At 42.6% G+C, this 21,441-nt stretch overlaps 1 protein-coding gene across 1 annotated transcript; it reads right to left on the bottom strand.

Annotated features, from left to right (window-relative positions):
* Positions 1-681: 681 nt before the first annotated feature.
* On the bottom strand, positions 682-14,414 carry LOC138267200 (extracellular calcium-sensing receptor-like). The gene is made up of 5 exons (XM_069216053.1): positions 14,157-14,414; positions 13,059-13,889; positions 11,758-11,985; positions 2,705-2,828; positions 682-1,610 (listed from the first exon to the last, which is right to left on the bottom strand). Exons 1-5 carry the CDS (start codon positions 14,412-14,414, stop codon positions 682-684), a joined length of 2,370 nt encoding a protein of 789 aa, XP_069072154.1.
* Positions 14,415-21,441: the final 7,027 nt, after the last annotated feature.

Raw genomic sequence — 21,441 nt, 5'->3', positions numbered from 1 at the left:
AACAATAATAAAGAGAGACTATATAAAAAATAAAAAATAGACAGGTAAGAAGGTCTAGATTTTCTATACCTCACTCTACATATACGTACCAATGCGGCACATATACCTTTAAGGTATGTAGATGTGGATTTAGGAATAGTAAACTTATACTTTCCTGTATGCACTTACCTTTTGACATGTTGTCCCTTGATATTCTGTCCTTGATATTACCATGCCACAATATTGTTGGTATTGATATTCAGTAGTACAGTTCTGATGACCAGCTGTACTATAAAGTGACTACCCATGCCTGAAAACAAAACCTTCCACCCAAAGTTGCACAACAGTGACCCACCAAATTCATTCCCATAAAATAAGCCCATAAATACTTCTTGCACACTGACACCTTTACTCATAAATATGTGTGTCTGAGATCCCAGAACACTAAACAATGATGTCTCTTTTAGCAATCTCAGATCACCTGAAAGACCACATCTCTTCTGAGCAAACAGTTGATCACCCAAGGCTCTTCACACATTTCTATTCATGCATGAGTTAGTGGGAACAACAGTATTTATTTAATTTTTCATATTTTTTTGTAACTTGATATGTATTATTAGGTATGACTAACATAACACAAACACACAGAAGTACAAACAAACAAATTGTGACTGAAGAATGACAAGCAGAAACAGACGAAGCCTATGCGTATTTTGCCTTAGATTCCTGGTTTACTTCCCTCCTGATCAGGTATTCCTTGGAATTCATCTCAGGCCTCAACAGGATGATGTAGCACTTTGGGAAATATATACAAGACACTAAAGCTGAACTGGATGACAAAATAGCAAAAATCTCCATGGCCACCATGTACTTGCCCTTGGTGCTGAGGTAGGCTGGAATAAATGAGAGCCAAACACTGAGGAAGGCGAGCATGCTGAAGGTGATGTATTGTGCCTCATTGAAGCTGTCCGGCAGTTTTCTTGCAAGAAAAGCCACTATGAAACTGATGGTAGCCAGAACTCCAAGATATCCCAGCATGCACCAGAAAGCAACAGGAGACCCTTCATTACATTCAACTATGATGATTTCAGGTTGAGAGTGTGTGTTATGCACTGAGAAAGGATGGGAAACGACCAACCAACATACACACAGAAGTACCTGAATGAATGTACACACACTAATTATTATATAAGACAACTGAGGTCCAACCCATCTTCTTAAGCTACTGTTAGGTTTAGTGGCATTAAAAGCAATGACCACCATGATCGTTTTGGCCAAGATACAAGACACACAAAGAGCGAAAGTGATGCCAAATGCTGCCTGGCGGAGGAGACACTTCACTGCTGTGGGATAGCCAATGAAAGCCAAAGAGCAGAGGAAGCACAATGTGAGAGAGAGGAGCAGCAGATAGCTGAGGGAGCGGTTGTTGGCTTTGACAATGGGTGTGTTTCTGTGTTGAACGAAAAGTCTCAGGATGACCACTGGTACCAACGAGCAGAAAATGCAAATAGTCATTAGGCTGGATCCTAGAATTTCATCGAGGGAGAGGAACTCTATGGATTTCAAGATGCAGTGGTCCTGCGTGGAGCTGGGCCACTTATCCCATGGGCATTTGGAGCACTCAGTAGAGTCTGAAAGAGAGAAGTAATCAGATGCTTAGACTACATGGAAGCATGTTAACAACAACATAAGCAGAGAACCACACACAAACCTATCATGATTATTAGACCACAACTCTAACTTAGGCTGTTTTTCCTGGGTCTCTGTTTCTTATCTGGAAGGCCCTGGGAGTTTTGTTTAGCTTCTCTATCTCACAACACCCTTGATTTTCAGAAACAAATCAGACATTGTACTATGCTGCTACTCCATGTATACAAACAGTCCTTGGGTTAGTTTTACACAGTCACAAAAGCTTCACACAGTGAAGAGCTACATAAGGCATAGTGGATGTGTGAGCGTATGCACACTGAGAAAGATATTAAGGAGTTCATCCGTACAATTATATTGTGAACTCTTAATGCATTAATTTCTGTGTTCCACTGTAAGAGACATTGGTTTCAGGGACAGGGTGAAGAGTTGAGTTTCAAGCAATCAATGTGTACTTGAGTGCTGTTGTTGGCTGTTGTGTAGAAATCGGTTATGTTTTAGAGATAGCTTTGTGTGCATATGTGGGGGATATAGTGCCTTGAGTTATGAAGAGTGTAATTTCTTCAATTACAAGTGTATGCGGGTTTTTTGTGGATGAATATGTTTTTATTTTGTGATAGAATTTGGTGTATTGCACAGCTCCTTCGAAAGTCCTAGGTTTAACATGAAAACTCTGTGGCATTTTGCTTCTGGTACTTCCCAGTAAATCACACAGTTATTTAGGAGCTGTAATACATAAAAACCTTGGAAGATAAACTCACTAGAATCAAGAAGCAGGCAATTCAGTTTCTGAGATGTTTTAGGCTCAGACAGCTCTGGTATTGATATTGCGAAGGTGACACTTGATTGGAGTTGTGTTATGATGTATGAGTGGAATGATAATGACTGGAGCTCAACTTTTTTTGATTTCACTAGAATAGGTTTAGAAAGCTTTAACTCGTTATATTGCATATATTTATTACACACCTAAGGATGAAATGGAATCCGTGGCAATAGCACATGTACTGTATTCTAGGATGGAATCAACACTCTTCTAAGATTTAGCATGCATGCCTCTCAGAACCTGTGATCCACTCACCGGTCTGGTTGGAAATCTCCCCTTGGGGGCATGGAAGACACATGAAGCAGCAGACGGGCTCTCCTTCTTTACCTGCTTTCCTGTGACCAATAGGGCAACTTGGACTGCACCTGGAGAGGGGGACCTGCAATACATTATGAATTAAACTTTTAAAGAACTGTTTCTCTTTTCAAAAACAGCTACATAAGCTGGTGCAGGGACAACCAAGATACCTAAAGTTAAAGTTCTACTGCCTGTGCACAATCAGAATCTTACGAAACTTGACAACTTTGTAAAGTCTGTCAATTTTTGCCAAAACTCCCTTTGGGTGTCATATTTCTTGCAAAAACGTGTTTGCGGGTTATTGTTCATGTAGAAACCTTTTGTGGGTGAAAACTGCTGCATATAACAGAATATTCACTATTTGCCTCCATGTTTTATGGTTTTGCAACATTCTTTACCCATTAAATTTTTGTTATTTTATTTTTCATCTTTGTCAAGCTAGGGACATTAGGAAAAACGACTTCCCAGAGTTGCTAAAAGTCACCTTTGCAAATAAGTTTTTCCCTTTCTTTAGTTCTTTCGTATTTTACTATCCAGTTGGTTGATGCAATTAACAAAGAACAGGTTATGTGTTTCACTGCGCTATACCCTAGCGAGATGAAGGAGCTATTCCAGGTAGACCGCAGCACCTCATGGACCTTGGCTTAAAGCTGCGTAGTCTGCTTGGACATGTGAATTGTCATGTCATGGTATGCTATGTTGTGTTATTTGTGTAGCACACATGGATCTGTAAAATAACAGCTATAAAGGGGGAAGGGAAAACAGCACAGGAAGCAAAACAAAGTTCAAAGGCTGCGGTCTAGGAGTGACTCACAATGAATGGTTAGAAAGGCAGGTTTTCAGACCTTTTTTAAACCATCACAGCCATTCATCAAAATCAGGGAATGTGGTGGCATGCTTGGCACCTTGGCTGCTGTAAGAGAGGTCGCATTTGCTTCAAAAGTTTTGGTTCTGGTTTAGGAACATAAAAAAGCAAGAATTTGGCACTGAGGGCAGTGCCAAGGAGGTTTCGTCCTCGAGAAATCTAGGGCTGATAAGGAGGCTATCCCCCCTGTGATGACCATGGATCTAAACAGCATTATCTTACGCAGCGATCCGGTGAAATGCCCACTGAACTGGGCTACAATGACCTTCCTAATGCGCTATAATAAGTAATCTCTCCTGGCATTTTGAACAAATTGGAGCTTGTTCAGGAGGTTTGTGGGGATGCTTATCAAGATAGAGTTCCCATAATCAAGTCTGGACTATATCAATGCAATAATTACCGGAATGGAGGGCGGGCTTTGCAAATGTCAATATCCTTTCAAGACCCAGAGCCCCGGATCTTTAGAAACCCTTCTGCAATAATGGAGACGATGCTATCCCAGTTTTCCCCAGCCTACTGCTTCCAAAAGACATTATCACAGGACGTAGGGTAGGAGGAGGGGCTGAGGGGGAGACACCCTACTGAAGCAGCAGCCACAATTCCTGCAAGGTGAAGTCATAATCAAACCCCAAATTAAGCTGTGCTTAACCCTGATGTACCTTATCACAAAGGCAGTCAGGCTTAACTTCGATTCAGTGTGTAAAGTATCTATGAAGTACTTAAGACAGTAATAAAGTGAAAACAGAGGAAAATTCCTACACCAGTTTAGAAAAAAAGTAAAATGTAATAAATTATTTGACATCAAAACAACAAAAATCTAATTAGTGGGACGGGAGCTAGGCATTTTTAAAGATTTAGGTAAAAGTAGTGCTTAAAAGCACAAAGCATCAACTGTAGTCATCTTGATGGGCCGGATCGGGACAAAGTCACAAGTTCAGGACAACTGCAAAGGCACATGGGCTGGTGACAGAGACCACATTAGGCCAGCTGAGCAAAGTACCTTAAATTTGGATTGTGGAGCACGGAGGTGATTCAGAGTGATGCAACTTCTTGCGTTAAGGATGCATTGTCCAGCAGTGGCTCTGAGGAACTGTGGGGCTGCAATGCGAGGTCCTGCATTGAATATGCATTGAGCAGAGGTGGTTCTGAGGAGCTGCAAGGTCCTGCATCAGGGATGTGTTACAAAGAGGCAGTTCTGATGTGAGGCTGCAAGGTAATGCATGCTGCTTAGAGCACAGCTGGGCAGGGAGAGCACCTTTAGGCCCATTTTCTAGGGTCCACACCTAGGGTGGCACCATGTGGGGCGTAGGACTCACAGCAGAGAGAGTCCAGGTGCTGGGTTCAAGCTGGTTGAAGAGTCTTCTGAACTGAGACTCTGATCAGGAGACCAGCCTCCTAGCCCTTGAAGCCACTCTGGTGGTTCTCGGTTTAAGATGCACATCTAATCCTTTTCCCTCAGGCAGCAGTGTAGCATGGCTGAAGAGTAGCAGTCCTTCTTTCAGCAAGCAGCACAGTAGTCCTTCTGAGCCTTCCACAGGTCCAGAGGTGTACTGAGGGGTTGGGTCTGAGGGTCCACTATTTATCCTTGATGCTAGGTTTAAGGTTTGAGAGTTTTCTAGATGTTTCCGCCTCCAAAGGTTTTTGGCATGTCCTACCTCCCTGTCCTGGTCCCAGCTTGTCTGGGAGCACAAAATACTAGTGTGAAACCCTTTGTGAGTCTGCTGAGGCAGAGACTTTGTGCTGTGCAAGTGTGATAGTTTCCAGCTCTGTCCCCTATCAAGTCAGAGATTGCCCATCCTGCCAGTGCATATTCCCCCTTTGTCGCACAGTCTGCGGACAATACACAAAGGCCAACTGCCAGCTACACCTAGTCATATGACCCAGGGTGCTGGCTGCAGGCACTAAATGGTTGGGACAAGAAGATGCCAGTCTTCTAAAAGTGGCATTTTCAGAGCTTTGACTTAAAATCCAGCCGTTTCAAAAAAGAAGGTTTTAAATTACAATTCTTTAGTCTCCAAACTTGACATTATGATTTCCTTCCAATTGAAAGGTATCACTTATTAAATGTAATTCGTTAACTCAATGTTAGCCTATAGGAGAGGTAGGCCTTGCTGAAATAAAAAACAAATTTAAGAGTTTTTCACTAGCAGGAGATGTAAAAGTTAAAAGTCATGTCCAACTATTTATATACGCTGCACACTGCCACATGGAATATTTAGGGCCTTCCTTAGGGGTGACTTATATGTCTTAAAAGGAAGGTTTAAGCTTGGCGAAATGCTTATTTTGCCAGGTTGAAATGGCAGTTTAAAACTGCACACACACGCTGAAAAGGCAGGTCTGAGACATGTTTAAAGGGCTACTTAAGTGGGTGGCACAATCAGTGCAGCAGGCCCATTAGCATTTAACTTACAGGCTCTGAGTACATATAGTACCATTTTACCAAGGACTTACAAGTAAATTAAATGTCTCAATTGGGGGTGAGACAATATGACCATATTTAAAGGAGAGAGTACAAGAACGCCAGCACTGGCTAGCAGTCCTAAGGCCAACAAAAACAAATTCATCAAAGCAGGAGGAGTGAAGGCAAAACTCCCAACAGTGATGTAAAATACTGTTACCACATGGATAAGGTAGGAGGAATTTAACACTAATGACAAATACATCTTATCCCAAATTTACTGAATAAACACATAAAAGAGAATAGTGCCAATGGGAGGATGGAGCCTTCATTTAACCCTTAATGCAGAGGCAAGCAGCAGGAAAGATAGATTGACCATTTTATTTGTTGAGAACTATTTGTGCGATAGGGCTCAAACCAATTCAGAACCATGCCTCTGATTCACATCCATTCTTTTAGAATTCTCAGTAAGGATGACTGTTTGAATGTGATGTGGTTGATTCACTACTTGTATCATCTCTGTCTCTTGCTGTTATCGGGTCTAAATCAAGACTGATGGTCAGTGAGAATGTTGTATTCTTTTATGTGTTTATTTTGCTGTATAACAAAACAACTTTCCATAACATTTACTAGGAAATGAGGATGGGAACGGTGTGGACTGGGAAGAAATTATTAAGTGCAACAGAGTCAGCATCTATTTTTATAAGAGGTGTAACTTGGCCATTTCAGAAGAAGTCAGGCACTGCACTTTGGCTAAGGCAGGAGCTGTTAATCATATAAGAGCCTGAGGATGAAGATATGTTCTTGACAATAGAACCAGGGATGGGGACAGAGAAATGAGAGGATGGCCTGAAAGAAAAGAGAGTGTAGCCAGAACCTATCCAGTGATTGGATCAAAGGCTAGATTTTAGGGATGAGGCCTCTTGGGGAATAATTGTTTCTGCTATTCTCTTATTTTGTCATTGATGAGGTTGGAGAGTTAGTCACAACTTTCTTTGGTATTTGGGAAATTAGGACAGGGCAAAGGGTTGGGGACTTCTTTACGAGGTTGAAAAGCTAATTGGGTCTGTTTTTGCCCTACTGATTTCTTTTTTTTTTTAATGTTGCTGTAGTAATATATATTTTGTTTGAGCTGAATCCTTTCAAGAGTTTGTTTTGATTTGCTTTCTATTACTTTTTCAGGTTAGTTTCAGGTTTTTCAAGTTATCTTTGTTCCTATCATTGTTCCTAAAAGGGAGTGATCAAGATTCTTGAAATCCCCGACCCAGACCCTAATTGGTATATTTATCAAAATTTTGCATGCCCTTGCACCACACAATGTATCACAAGGGTGATGCAAAAACTGGATTAGATTTACCAAGCCACGCAAGGCCACCTTGCAAGGCCCTGCAGTTTTTGCTGCAGGTTGCTGCCTTGCATTCCTCTTTCCACGCATCCACTCAAGGATGTTGGTGCATTCCCAAATTTACCATGAGTCATAGATGAGGGAATATGTCAAAATGCTATCCTTCCCAGGGGAGGCGTAACAAGGAAAAATATCTTTATTTCCCCTAGTTTTTTCCTCTTTCTACGTGTGCTACATTGTTCAGCACACATAGAAATAGGAAAGAGCCTCAAAGGGTTGTTTTGTGCAGGAAGGTGTCCATTCTTGCACAAAAACAGTCCTGGCTGCAATGCAGGCAACCTTGCACGATGGTTCAACTGTGCCTGTGTTGACATCAGGAAACGAAAAGTGCACCTGCCAACAGCAAGAGCAGAAATCTACCATATCTTGATAGATATGGCACATTCCTGTCTTCTCTCTTTCATGCAGCATGGCAAGGTGACTTGCTGCATTGCATTGCGGGAAAAATGATAAATATGGCCCTACATTTCTTTGTTTGCTGTGAGGTGGGCCTTTTGGGGGCAGAACAAGGAGAAAAATATAGAAAGTGGTCAGACCAGTACAGCGGTAATGGGGAGTGGCTTTCGATGAAGTCTCTTCGGTATATGAGATCAAGAATAGAGACCTTATCATGTGTAGAAGAGAGTCTTTTTCCAAGCAGTGGGTATACACTGAATCTGTCCTTTTACTCTTGCAGCTACCCTAGTATGTTTTTGTTGTTGTTTAGAGATGCACCACTTGAGAAGCTTTTTTTCTCTCTTTTTCCATAGATAACTTCTGATGTGGTGGCTGACGGAGCATACTGGTGTGAGTCCTATTTGTATAACCAAGGGCTGGTGAGTGAGAGCACATAAACATGTCCTGCAAGCAAGAAGGGTGATTGCTTGGCCAGGCGCTCAGAAACAATGAGGAGGACCCTTGCAGTGTTGAGCTGATGCCTAGTGAGCATCACAGATTTGAGACTTCAGGTCTAGTACCCATTGTGTGATTCCTCATCACAAGTCAGGATGTTCCTTCCTACTATGAGGTTGAAAAGCATCTCAAATTGTTGCCATAGTGGTGCTTCTCATCGCAGTGTGCAGGGGTGCTATGAGGATCCCAGTTAATTCCAAAATTTGACAGAGGGACGTGGTGTCTCCCAAATCCTTATTTATGAATTTCAAGCTTGACTAACACTTATTCTTCAGGAGGCAAATCAGGTAGGGAACTAAGCAGGATAAGGAAGGTACGGGGCATTGGGCAGGTATTTATGTAAAACATGATACAGGCGTAAATAAAGAGCTCCTCAAGGAGCACCTTGGGTTTGCAATCATGCTGGCTATGAGAGCAATATGTTGAATGCAAATGGACTAGTTCATAAATCATTGCTTTAGTTGATCATTTTATGAATGTGACCATGGTGGTAATGCTTGGTGAAAACCATAATTTCCACACCATGATCTGGTGGGCTTCTGTATTCCTCCGTGAATTTAGAGGGATGGCATTGAGAGAAGCTTCCCATTTCCGGTTTCCATAGTAAGTCAGTGCCCCACCTCCCCAACGAAACAAGGGTAGTCAAAGCCTCTTCCACAACAAACTTCATGCTAGATTTTCCATCACAGAACCCACAAGATAATGGTTTCTTTGGATGATATGAATCTGGTAATCTTGTTATCATTACAAAGGCAATTTACTTCATCACACACCCTGTCCCAATTTTAAAATGTAATCATTGAATGCAGTGTTAGCCTTGTAGGCTAAAGTACCACCCATTCTCTTAACAAGTAGTGTCACCTATCTCCTGTGCAATGTGCCCCCTCTCCATCTCTGTCTATACTCAAGTGGTGCAAACAGCTCAAATGCCGGCTACCACTTACTATAACCAACAGGAGGCATATTCCTGGCTAACACCATTCTGCTAATGTTGGGTCTGGGTTTACACATTCCCAGATATCTATTCCTCATGCCCAACCCTTACTGATAGTCTCTATCAGCATCAGTCTAAAGAGTTTTCATCTTTTCAGAATTCAAAAATCTTTTCTTTCAGGTGTCTTTGTCTTCCTTTTTTAGCAAGGCTAAAAAGAAGGTATCTTCCTGCCTTCCAAACCAGGTCTCACAAGTGCCAGGTCTCTAGCAAATGGAGATGTCCTATAGCTGACTTTGCAAAGTTAAAACAAAGAGTGGGTGCTTTGGAAATTCTCTTCTTATGAAGACCCCCTTGCTTGCCCAGTGTCAACTTAGGTCGTCATCCTCAGAAGCAACATCATTTTTTCATCTGGCCTCCTACTTATGCCAATGAATGCCATCTCATGTTCAGCAGATAGCTCTCATTATTGTGGCTCTCCAGCCATGCAGCATAATCAAGCCAAAAACCCATACATCAAACATAAGTCATTCACAACAAATGAAACATTAAGACAAAATATTTGGCAAGGCAATTTTGTTTCTGCTTCTACTGCTGGGACTTCTTAAAACCCTACACAAGTCACAATCCTGGCACTCTACACCAATAAAGGAAAATCCATGTGACAGGTCACATTTGTGCTATAAGCCGTTGTAAGACGTAGTTCAGCTGTTGCTTTGCTTGAACACGGGGAGTCCATAAATGGTAACAAGTTCCACAAAGGATACACTTTGCTCAACATTTGATAACTTGGTCTTAGTTGCAAGCAGTTCTTTCACAAACCTTGCGACGTGGTGTGTTCAACACAAACTTCTCACCCCAGTACCATTATAAAATGAAAGGAATTCCACACCAAATATAAGTAAAAATAGAAAACGTAATGAGGAAATGAAAGATCTCAATTTTATAAAACATTGACATGCAATCAATAACAAATTTAAAAAGTCAAATTTCTGAACATAACTAAAAATGACAAAATGTTCTTCGGACATTAGGCTATGAGTTAGGCACTTAGGTGTCCCACCTTATTCATGGGGCCAGACTGAAATATCATTATGGGTTTAGGAAAATCAATGATTGTGTTAATCTGTTTAACTTTTTTCCCATTCCTCTGGACTGTGTGTTTCAGGCCACACAGTCATTTCTGGACAGGATACTATGTAATGGAGACCCACTCTGCGATGTTCTTGTGTCTCAAAAACAAACAACCAAAGTGGTAGCTTGTTTCTGAGAAACACAATAAAGGAAAGGCCTCTGACTCACAAGGAGCTTTCTTCCAGTGTGTCACGGACATTTATGTTTTTTTTTGCTGGGAAAGCATAGTTTCTCTGGAAGAAAAGAGGAACATCTGAAGGTCTGCCTTAAGTAGGGTTTACCTCCTGATAAGCCAGTGGCTCTGTGGTGGATTGACCGCTGTCTACACCTTTCTGTCCATTGAGCCACTTAAGGCTCCACTGATGGAAACTAAGCAGGGCCTCCTCCTCTGAATGAAGTGGGGATGACTATGGTTTGGTGGAGTGGGAGATCTGCTGATTTATGGCATTTCTGTCACTCCTACAAGTCATAAAGTGTCCTAGGTCCAAAGGAGCAGTAATGACAGACAATTGCCCGTATCATTTGCAAGTGGAGACCTCCTATACTGTTATTTCAGTACAGAACTAACTTACATTTTTTGATAGCCTTCCAAAACAATACCACATGAATTTTATTTATTGGCCCTCTCCTGCTATAAGCTGGCTTGAATTTTAAACACATTAAATGGAAAATGATTAAAAGTAGGAGTGTGCAATAATGCATTGTATTATGACATATGTAAATTGCAAAGTAAAGGGAAAATGTGAAGGCTTCTCTGACTCTTGAATGAAGCATTCCGTCTACTACAAGGTGTTGCTCAAGGTAAGAGGGGTGAATGCTCCTTGAAGTATGACCAAGTCTCTTGCACTCAGACCCCTTTTACAACCTTGACAAGTTCCTGGATTCTTGTCTCTGTCCAGTGATCCTGTAAAATCTTGTCCCGACTGGCTGTCTGGACCCCTACTCCTGCACCATCATAACATTTCTTATCTGTTGAAAATGGGAGGGGCACTGGATGCCACGATTTCCTGTAAACAATGTTCTGCCCATGGACATCCTGGAGCAGGGAATTGCCATTAGAGGTGGGTTGAGGTGCTATAAATATGTCTCAGTACCTTAAGTCTGGATACTTGATCCGCATTCACCACATGCACAGTTTCCTGACTCTGCACAACCTCAAGCTTATAGAAAGAAAACTTCAATACTAAATGGGGTACACATTGAACAAAAGAAAACAGTTCTCTTTACCCAATTCTGCACAGCTAACAGTCAACAACCAGGCATCTTAAAATGTTACTTTGTTTGATGATGTCTACTTGTGTTTTAAGATAAATTGTGACATAATTCACCCAATGGCCTCATAGAAGCATTCCTTATATCAGCATACATTGAATTGGCTATGACATACCTGAGATTTCCCAGAGGCCCAGTGGATGGCACTGTCATTTATGATGAGGTTTTGTCCGAGAGGAAGCCCAAGGTCATAACTGCCCACTGTTACATGCCTTACGGTGCCATCTGTATCACGATGCCAGTTTATGATATCATATTGTGCAGGGACTTCGCCATTCTCATTGAAAAGTGACTGGTATCCATCTTTAGTTTGGAAATACACCTTCTTCACGTAGTGTAGAAGCTAAAGGGAGAGAAAAGTACAGGGAGGAGTTAATATAATAATTAGAATGTGCTTTTCCAGGCTTTATGCACAATGCATGACGCTTCTGGAGGGTAATGCAAGCTCCTGCTACTGCTGTGGTGTGGGGCAGGGCTGGCCCTTCAGAAGCCGATCAACCCTTGAAGAGGTCTTCAGTTCAGCCCAAGGCTAATGAATATCTGTGAGATATGGATGACTCAGTGGCCCCTCTTAACATTCTACAGGGGGCACATTAGGGAGTTCCAGAATCCCCAAGGTAGAAGAGTTCTGGAGAACAATGACGGCCAGAATTGAGAAGGTGGACACATTCTATTCATAAAGCTCAATCTACATCTGTTCATAAAATACACCAGCCTGGGATGGTTGCACATCTTCTCTATCCAAAAGCGTGTAACATATGAATGCAACAAGAGTAAGGGTATATCGTTTTCTAAAAGAACAAATTTACAATAAATAATTGTAGAAAATTAGAGAAATTCTTCTCTCATTGAAAACTATCTTATCTTTAAATGCTATTTCTTCCTCCTACATTTCTGCTGAACGTACACATGGAGATTTTGGGTATAACCTAGGTATACAGGTAAGTGGGGCCAATTAATTTACACATATCTGTGAATTCCTACACGCTCACATTTGCATGGCAGTGTCCTGATCAATCCTCCCTGCATTTGCCTGGGAATTCCAAAAGGTACTAGGTAAGAGAAAGCTTCTTGGGAGAACTCTTCTGGGTGAATAAGATTTAAATGACCTTATGACAGGCTCCTGTATTTCATTTGGCTTATATGAAGTCTTGACAATTGCTTATAAATGTGGCGCTTAAATATTGTTTTTCAATTGCTTTAGGAATGTTGTTCCGCTGCTCAAACAAATTAGTTCTGCGGTACTTCATCAGAACATCTAGTAGCCAAGAGGAAAAGTTATACACATAGTTAATATTGGTGCCTTGCTAAAGGCACAAAACTACTTAGATTCCAATACATTAAGAATAATGCAAATCGTAACACCACATGCAAAATCAAGGTTCATTTTGCCATTAAAAATATTGCCCCCTTTACCTGCCATGGCTGAAAGTCCATGATATTTGCACAGGTTCCTTGATGGAATGGTCCTTGTCCTTTCCTGCAGGAACTGAGATTGTGCAGTGCATTTGCAAATGCATAAACTGCCCTGTAGATATTGTAGGGGGCCCTTAAGGTGGCCATGTCATTGTAGCTGGTCTGAATGCTGCCCAGCTTCTCAGCCCCTGTACACAGTTTTGCTGTGTTTTGTGACATGCTAAAGTTGACCTTTGGATCCGGCCACTTGCACCCAAATGCTTCCTCCCAAAACTTTGGCAGCAGCGCATCATCTGGAGAGCTTGAAGGATGGACATTGTTGAGATGCTCTAAGAAGCCTGGCATCTCTCCACTATGAATGGCTAAACCTATGGTCATGTTGAGGACATTCAAGTATTTTTCCATGGACATGAGAGTAGATGTTGACCACCCTTCGCTTGCAATCCAGACCCTACCAGTCAAATTCTGTCGCACCATCTCATCAACTAAAGGAGACAGGCCTGCATCACTGGAGAAGACAACAATGGCAGAGGCTGACGAGCTTTTGATCACCTGGATAATGTGAAGGGCGTTCCTGTCAGCTCGGCTCAAGATTATATTCTCTGAGAAGGCAACACAAGCACTTGTGCCATCCAGCTCTTTCTTTAAGAGAGTTCCTCCTAGTTGGCCATAGTCATTATCTTCAACCAAGATACCCACCCAAGTCCATCCAAAGTACAACACCAGTTGGGCCAGCCCTCTGGATTGGAAAGAGTCACTAGGAATGGTCCGTAAAAAAGAAGGAAAGTGGTGCCGGTCACTTAGGAGTGGACTCGTCGAAACATAACTAATCTTTAAAAAAGTACAAAAAAATGATAAAACAACACTTGTTAAAGGAAAATATAATGCCTTCAGAACACACATTCCATGTTTAGTCAGTAAGGTGGATCCAGAATTTATTTATGAACATATTTGTAGGTACACAGAGCTATGCTAAGTATTCTTTTAAATTTCTATCTTTCATGATATAACATCTAGTACATGGTAGACTGTAGGCACTAAACTTCTTGCATTTTCATTCTTTTCAGGAGTGAGTGAGTATGCGTCTTAATCTCTTACCTGAGAGACTCTGTAGAGCCCTTGTAATCGAGCAATTACTATAGACCCCGAAGATCCAGCGTCCCCAACTGTACCCACAAGCAGAGGCTTCCTTTGGCAACAGAACTGAGGCACAGGCTGGTTGTGCCCTGTCATCAACCACAAACTGCCTTGAATAGACCTCTGCATCATCCTGCAGGAGTCGTAGAATCGGAAACCCATGGTGATATTGGGCAAGAGGTTGGGGTTCTTGTTGATCTGTTCAATGCTGAACACCATCGCTTGGAAGGCTCGATAATTCTGACCACGGAACCTGGAGAATATTCGGATTTCAGAGAAGTATCGCCATCACTCAAATCCTAAAACTTTTTTGCCAGCATCACACGACAATTGTTTGACAATGAGAACGAGAAACTAAAATCTACAGCATAGAAAACTTAAAGTAACTGTGATGGTATTTGATTACGAAACACTTATGGGATACCCTTATGAATACCTCATTTGTGTGATGTTTTTACTTTTTTCCTGTTATCTGCTGTATTCTCTCAGGCCGTATTTTTAATTCTGTTTTACTACTTACCTTACCGTATAGTTTTAGTACCTAGAGTGCTCTATGCCAAAGATTCACAAAACAGTAAATGTGAATTAAAAATAATACATTGCATTCATCTTGTCTGCTACTAAATGCCATTGACATTGTGTTGACTATTGTTGGACGTAGCACCACGATATTACCCCAGATCCGTCTCACAATGGGTGCATTTTGTCATCTACTGCCATTTTAAACTGGCATTCCTTACCAATTCTACTCTTAGACATGTTGTATCACTGTTAGTAGTTGTCTTGCTTCACACTATGAGGGTCATTCTGACCCTGGCGGCCGGTGGCCGCCAGGGCCACCGACCACGGGAGCACCGCCAACAGGCTGGTGGTGCTCCAACGAGCATTCTGACCGCGGCGGTTCAGCCGCGGTCAGAAGCGGAAAGTCAGCGGTCTCCCGCTGACTTTCCGCTGCTCGTGTGAATCCTCCATGGCTGCGGAGCGCGCTCCGCAGCCATGAGGATTCTGACCCCCCCTACCGCCATCCTGTTCATGGCGGGAAAGCCGCCATGAACAGGATGGCGGTAGGGGGGGTCGCGGGGCCCCCGTAAGAGGGCCCCGCAAAGTATTTCAGTGTCTGCCTTGCAGACACTGAAATACGCGACAGGTGCCACTGCACCCGTCGCACCTTCCCACTCCGCCGGCTCGATTACGAGCCGGCATCCTCGTGGGAAGGTCGTTTTCCCCTGGGCTGGCGGGCGGTTTTTCAGCAACCGCCCGCCAGCCCAGGGGAAAACTTGTAATACCCGCCGCGGTCTTTTGACCGCGGCGCGGTATTTTGGAGGGCGGCATCCTGGCGGGCGGCCTTCGCCGCCCGCCAGGGTCATAATGAGGCCCTATATCTCATTAGATATGATGCAAGTATGTTTTAGCTCAATATCACTTTTAAAGGTCTTACAACACACAATATTGATCCCACATTTGGTCATTGAGTTATTCTACTTACAAGCTTCTTGAATTCACAAACATATGGTGCACACCCTTTAACCACAGTGTAGGTTTTATTAGCAATCCTTGCACCTGATATTAATTGCTGCATTTTCCCATTTACAGTTTCGTGTGTGATCAAAACTATAGCGGTTAGAAGAGGAACAGGTACACAAACAAAAGGTGAACATACCTCACAGGGTTCCAAGAGGCTGAAAAAGCAAATCTGGCGGAGATCCGGAATCGAATGAGAACAGTTGGCACATAGAAGGTTATTTGTTTTTATTGATATATGTACCTTATATAGCGCTGAGTGGGATGGCAGTGCGACACAGAACGTTAACAGTAGACAGATGAAACAGAAAAGGAATCATTTACATTTAATGATCTTAACAAAAAATGCAAGAAAAAGATAGCAAAGGAACCTCTGTAGCGGCTGAAGACACCGTGGTAAATGGAAAGATACAACTTCAAAGGCAAAAATAAAATGTATGTATGAAACATAATTTCTCCTAAGGGTACTGTAACCATATCATGTATACAGGATAATTTAACATTTTTATTACACAATTTATTGTCAGCCATTCAGGACATGCATTCCTAAATTTGTAAAGCAAGGGTCATCTCCACTAAAGATATTTGGAACTCCAAAATGTACCCCACAGAGATCTCCGCCTCCCCTATCTTTTCTGTACCTTGATCTCAGGCATTTGCATCAATCGAGGCAAGGCACTGCTTGAAGTTTAAAGGACATTTTCTATTTGTACAGGAAAAAGGCACCTTGGGCAAACTATTGTTCTTTTTTATTTATGTTATGCTCTCAATTCACTGCTGCTGCCAGCCCCGTTATGTTGGCAGCACTGAGCGGTGCATTTCTACCGCTGGCTAGTATCCCCACACCTAAATACGGGGATGAAAAGTTATTTTCCCTGGAAAGGGGAATAACATGCAGACCTTGTCTAAATGTTCATTCTTTCCCTGGGCCCGAATTCACACACATTTACCACCTGCTTATGGCATGTGGCCAATGTGTGAGGGGGATATTTTTAGGGCAGTGGTGGAAGGGGTGGGGAACAGAATGGCAGAGTAGTTTCAATGAATCCAAAGTGAATGTTTGCTACCTTCCCCACTGCTGCAGTGAACACGGGCAGAGGCCGGGCGCAGTTGTCGCCCGCGGCTGCAAATCTCCACAGACAACATGAGTCTCTCCGGAGACACTGGGAAATGTGGAATGGCCTTCAGTGCTGACTCCCTCTGAGATTCACGTCTGGCCAGGTTACCCTTTAGAGAAACCCCATGCGACATATGCAACTGCACAACCTTTCTTAAGAAACCAAGGTTTGTTACAGCAGCATGGACGTGAACGGAGGCGGGCCTGGGTCTTTGAAGGACAGAGGGGGCTGGTTGAAGTCCCCAAGCCATCCTGCTCAAGGAGTACAACACCCCTCCCTGCACCCAAGGCCCTTTGTCCTCTGTCAAGCAGCAATACGCATCGCATCAGAGGGAAGCCATTCTCAGTCAAGAAACACTGGCAGAAAGGCCCTTTTTGCTAGGCCTGAGGGAAATTTTAATTATGCCAGAGTAATCACAGTATTTTGATACAAAATTATAGAAAAGTATGATTACACTCATTCCCATACTTATGAGTAACTTGGCATTCAAATGCTACCACAGGAGCAACAAACTAAGTGAGCATGAGTGGCTGTTATTTTCTTAGCGCAAAATGCATTCTTGGGTCTATTTAGGAAGTAAGGGTTATTTCTGTACTAAGACAATAGATCTAAATGCTGAATTATGCTCCTCATGTAATTCTGCATAATGTTGCATAATCTGACTGTAATTTTGCATAAGTGCACTACAGTACATTACGTGAGTCACTCTCACCCCTATTTTTTGTTTAGGCAGAGAAACAGCAACTTTCTAATAGTGCCATTTCTAAAATAGTTATATAAAACCTGACTTGACCATTAAGTTGGATTTTCAATTACTCTTCAAACGAGTCCGTGAATCAAGGTTCTAGCTGATCCCAAACTGAAGCTGTGCATTATATATTCTTATAAAGTAACTCAGGGTTTACTCTGTGAGAGCCAGCCTCTATACAGTGAAAAACAATGTCTCACTGTTGGGGCATGCAAAACTTTAAATATACAAGCCCTACCTTTTATATACCATGCACCTTTCCCATGGGTAAAGGCCTACCTTCGGGGTGAATTCTAAGTCTTAAAAAATAAGTTTTAGGCCTGGCAAAAGGTTTATTTTGCCAGGTCGAAATGGCAGTTTCAGCTGCACACTAAAACTTAGTGCAGGCCTGGAGACATGTTTTGCAGGGCTATTTTAGTTGGTGGTACAGTGATGCAGCAGCCCATTACTAGCAATTATTTACAAACCCTGGGTACCTGTAGTGCCATACACTAGGGACATGTGGATACATTAAAGGTACCAATCACGGTATGCCAATCTTTCCATATTTACAGAGAGAACACAAGCACTTTACTGCTGGTTAGCTAGGATAAAGTACACAGAGTCTGTGGCAAAAAAAACACAGAAAGGAAAAATCCTGAGTGACCATGCCGAAGGGGAACGTTTCCGACATGTACTTTTTAATTTGGTTCATTTTCTGATGTACTCCAAATGTTGCTGCACAGCTGAAAGCATTTATTTTACCAAACAGAAAGTGTAATGTCCCAGTGAGTGATGCAAAAACTAAACAGTGTTCATCAGGACACTGTTTACCTTCTGTTTTGACACTGTTTTAATCACTTCCGAGGGCAAAGGTCACCAATATAGTATTATGGATTGCAAGACCCTTAGATGATGTCTATAAATGCTTTTGAATATGCGTATGCAGCAGTGCAACGGTAGGTTTTTCATGCACAACTGTGCATTGCATCCTTTTGCGTACATGCGTGATGAAGACATTGGTAGGTTATAAGGTGTGAGGCCTGTTATTGCCTTGTGCATGGTCTGTGGTTCACCACCGCAGGGCGTCCGTATGCTGGTTGACGGCTGCCAGGCCGTGACTATTGCTGCATTTGTGGTCATGGCCAAAGGTGTGAACATGAAATTGCCTTGCGCCCTTTCACCTGACGTGACAGATTTTTTTGTGGACATGAAAGTGGGGTTCTTCCTGCAGCTGATTACAATTGTATGCCTCTCCACCACCAGCACCAACTAAACCTCATTTTATGGCCCTTATGAGTGGCCAGGATAATTACCCTAATATTCCCCACCCTCTAGGTATATGTAACAAGTGTAAAGAAAATCCTGGGGATTACAATGCGGAACGTGAGGGTCCCCTTAAAAATAAGAAATTACCGGGTCCCCTTACAAATAAGGGATTACTGGGGAATCAATAACACTGTGTCTGACTCCCCCAGGTAATTTTCCACAAGAATGTCCCACAAATATTTTGGCTACTAACAAAAGCTTAAATATTCATGTGAAAATAAACAGATCTACAGAAAGACCGCAGCTTTTTCTGTCGTTGCACACAACTCCCAGTCCCTGGTGCACTGGAGGCTGGGAGCTCTGCTGGACAGTGTAGCGCACAGCCTGGCGAGTGACAGTCCAGGGTTACTTTATGTGAGCTCTGAGTCAGAGGCTCTCAGGGATGCGCCTGGTGTGTGCCTGTATCCCATGACTGCAGGAAAACACTGCTGGTGCTTCATGTTGGCTGGAAAGCAGGAGTGGGTATTATTAGAGCAGCAGGGATGTCCTACCCTGATGACCACCCTACACTAGGGTCCAACTTAAGTCCAACAGACTCCATGCCGTATTTCACAATCAAGACCATTTAAATACATTTTATTAAGATGTATAAAAAAATATATATATATTACATTCTTGCATGGGTATTGTCGTCCTGGCTTCATACAGCGCACAGAGTCTACGTGCATCACAACGTTAGGGGCCAGGCGCTCGTAGAGCATGCAGTGTTGTTTTATATATGCTCATAAACACTTTCCACCAGTGTATACGTTGTCAAGTTTACCACTTGTGTTTTACTTTGTGAACTGGTTTACACACCTTACACTAGTCTGTTTCTGAAAACACCGCACAAGATGCCCTCAGAACGTGATACAATATGGAAAAAGCCCGCCTCGCTGTCAGTAAGACTCCAAAAACATGCATTCATAAATATCATTTACCAGTTTAAGACAACGAATCAGAACCGATTTTAGTTAGATTTTCAGATCTCGAATCATTACATAGACACACAGATTCACCCCCCTATGAATGTTTCAACACAAGCTTTGCAACAGAAAGCAGTTTCATCTTGCAGTACCTTCTGCAGACAAGAGACGCAGGTTTCACAGTGAAAGTCTGGCCCTGCAATTCCACATCGTCGTGCATGGGCATAATCCCACCCAAAACAATATCTCCACCTCTGGAGAGCCCTGTGACCTCAGGGGTGGGAAGGTGGCATCCCCGCTCCACCTTCTGAGTAACTGATGTCACCGCCAGGCAGTGGATCAGGAAGCAGAAGGTGGCACTTTGGGAGAGGGGACACCTTGTTCCAATGTGCTTGTAGCCCATGGTCTGTGGCTGGACGCTGGCCTTTCTAATAAGATGACTATGACTCCTTTGAGGGAGAATATGCTTATGAACATATCTCTATGAGGATAGGGTGTGTAGTTGAATTATTTTGTTTGAAGGTCTCAGGGAGAAGGTCAAAGGTCAACCTCATGTTTGGTACCTCTTTGAGAAACATCTGAGTTCTTAGGTTGTTTAAAGTATGGTACACCTGCAGACACTCATCTTATATACAAAGCCATAAATCTTGCACTCTTTACTGATACTTCAGCAAACACATCTTCACGTACAGGATGTGTTTTGCATCCTTTAATTTACAAGTCGTTAGGAGATACTGAACTGAGTCTCTGCAACAGCCATCAGCAAATCGGGAAATTTGGCACTACCCATCAAGTGTTTCAGCGCAATCCTCATGTAGTCTCAGCAAAATGGTCAGTGAGAGAAGTGGCCGCAGGGCTTCCATTGCAGCCAAGTGAAGGAGGTTTGGTGACTAGTTGTTGCACGTTGTGGGCTGCCAGTGACGGCTGGCATCACCGATGTCATGGGAGAAACATGATGAGTTTAAATAGCCATCCTAGCCTAGCACATGCGCACCGGAGTGAGAGCCCGGGAAGGTGAGCAGGTGGTTCCACAGGGATAATAAGGAAATTGTGTATTCCTCTGAGTGAAGTTACACACAGGAGTTGAAAGAAGGGATAATCAGCTTGCAAATTACAGGTGTCAAAGATGTGTTATTAGCTGTATTTTACCCAAAATAACAACTGCTAACTTGGATTTAGAAGATCCTGCATGCAAATTCCACTTCAGCCCCTTTCTCAGTGAGATAGTGTTCCAACTGTCTGATCAACATTAAGACTATTAAAGGGTTTATTAGGTCTGAAATAGTAATTTATAAGAACACTCTTGGCATTGAATGAACTCACTGAATCTGGACAGGCCTAGCGCAGTATCAAGTTTTCAGATGTTGAACTAGGGTTGAAAGCAATACACATATTCGTTAGCATTTGAATTGCCAGTGACAGGCCCCCGCTATGTCTCACTATACTTTGCTTAGACTCCCTACTCGGATAAACTAAGAAATGTGGCCATTCCACCTCATCCACACCTCATACGTCATGCCATAATATTATTCAGTAAGGCTGCAAAAGTGTTTGGAGTGTCACTGAAGGCCAGCAATATTCAAGTTGGTTGCATTTTAGCATTAACCCCAATGATATAAAGTAGATATCAGTGCTCGCCTGTCCAG

This window comes from Pleurodeles waltl, chromosome 12 (genome assembly GCF_031143425.1).
Source record: "Pleurodeles waltl isolate 20211129_DDA chromosome 12, aPleWal1.hap1.20221129, whole genome shotgun sequence".
In the NCBI taxonomy this organism is placed as follows: domain Eukaryota; kingdom Metazoa; phylum Chordata; class Amphibia; order Caudata; family Salamandridae; genus Pleurodeles; species Pleurodeles waltl.
Note: the sequence above shows the minus strand (reverse complement) of the source record. Positions and strands in the feature narration are given on the sequence as shown.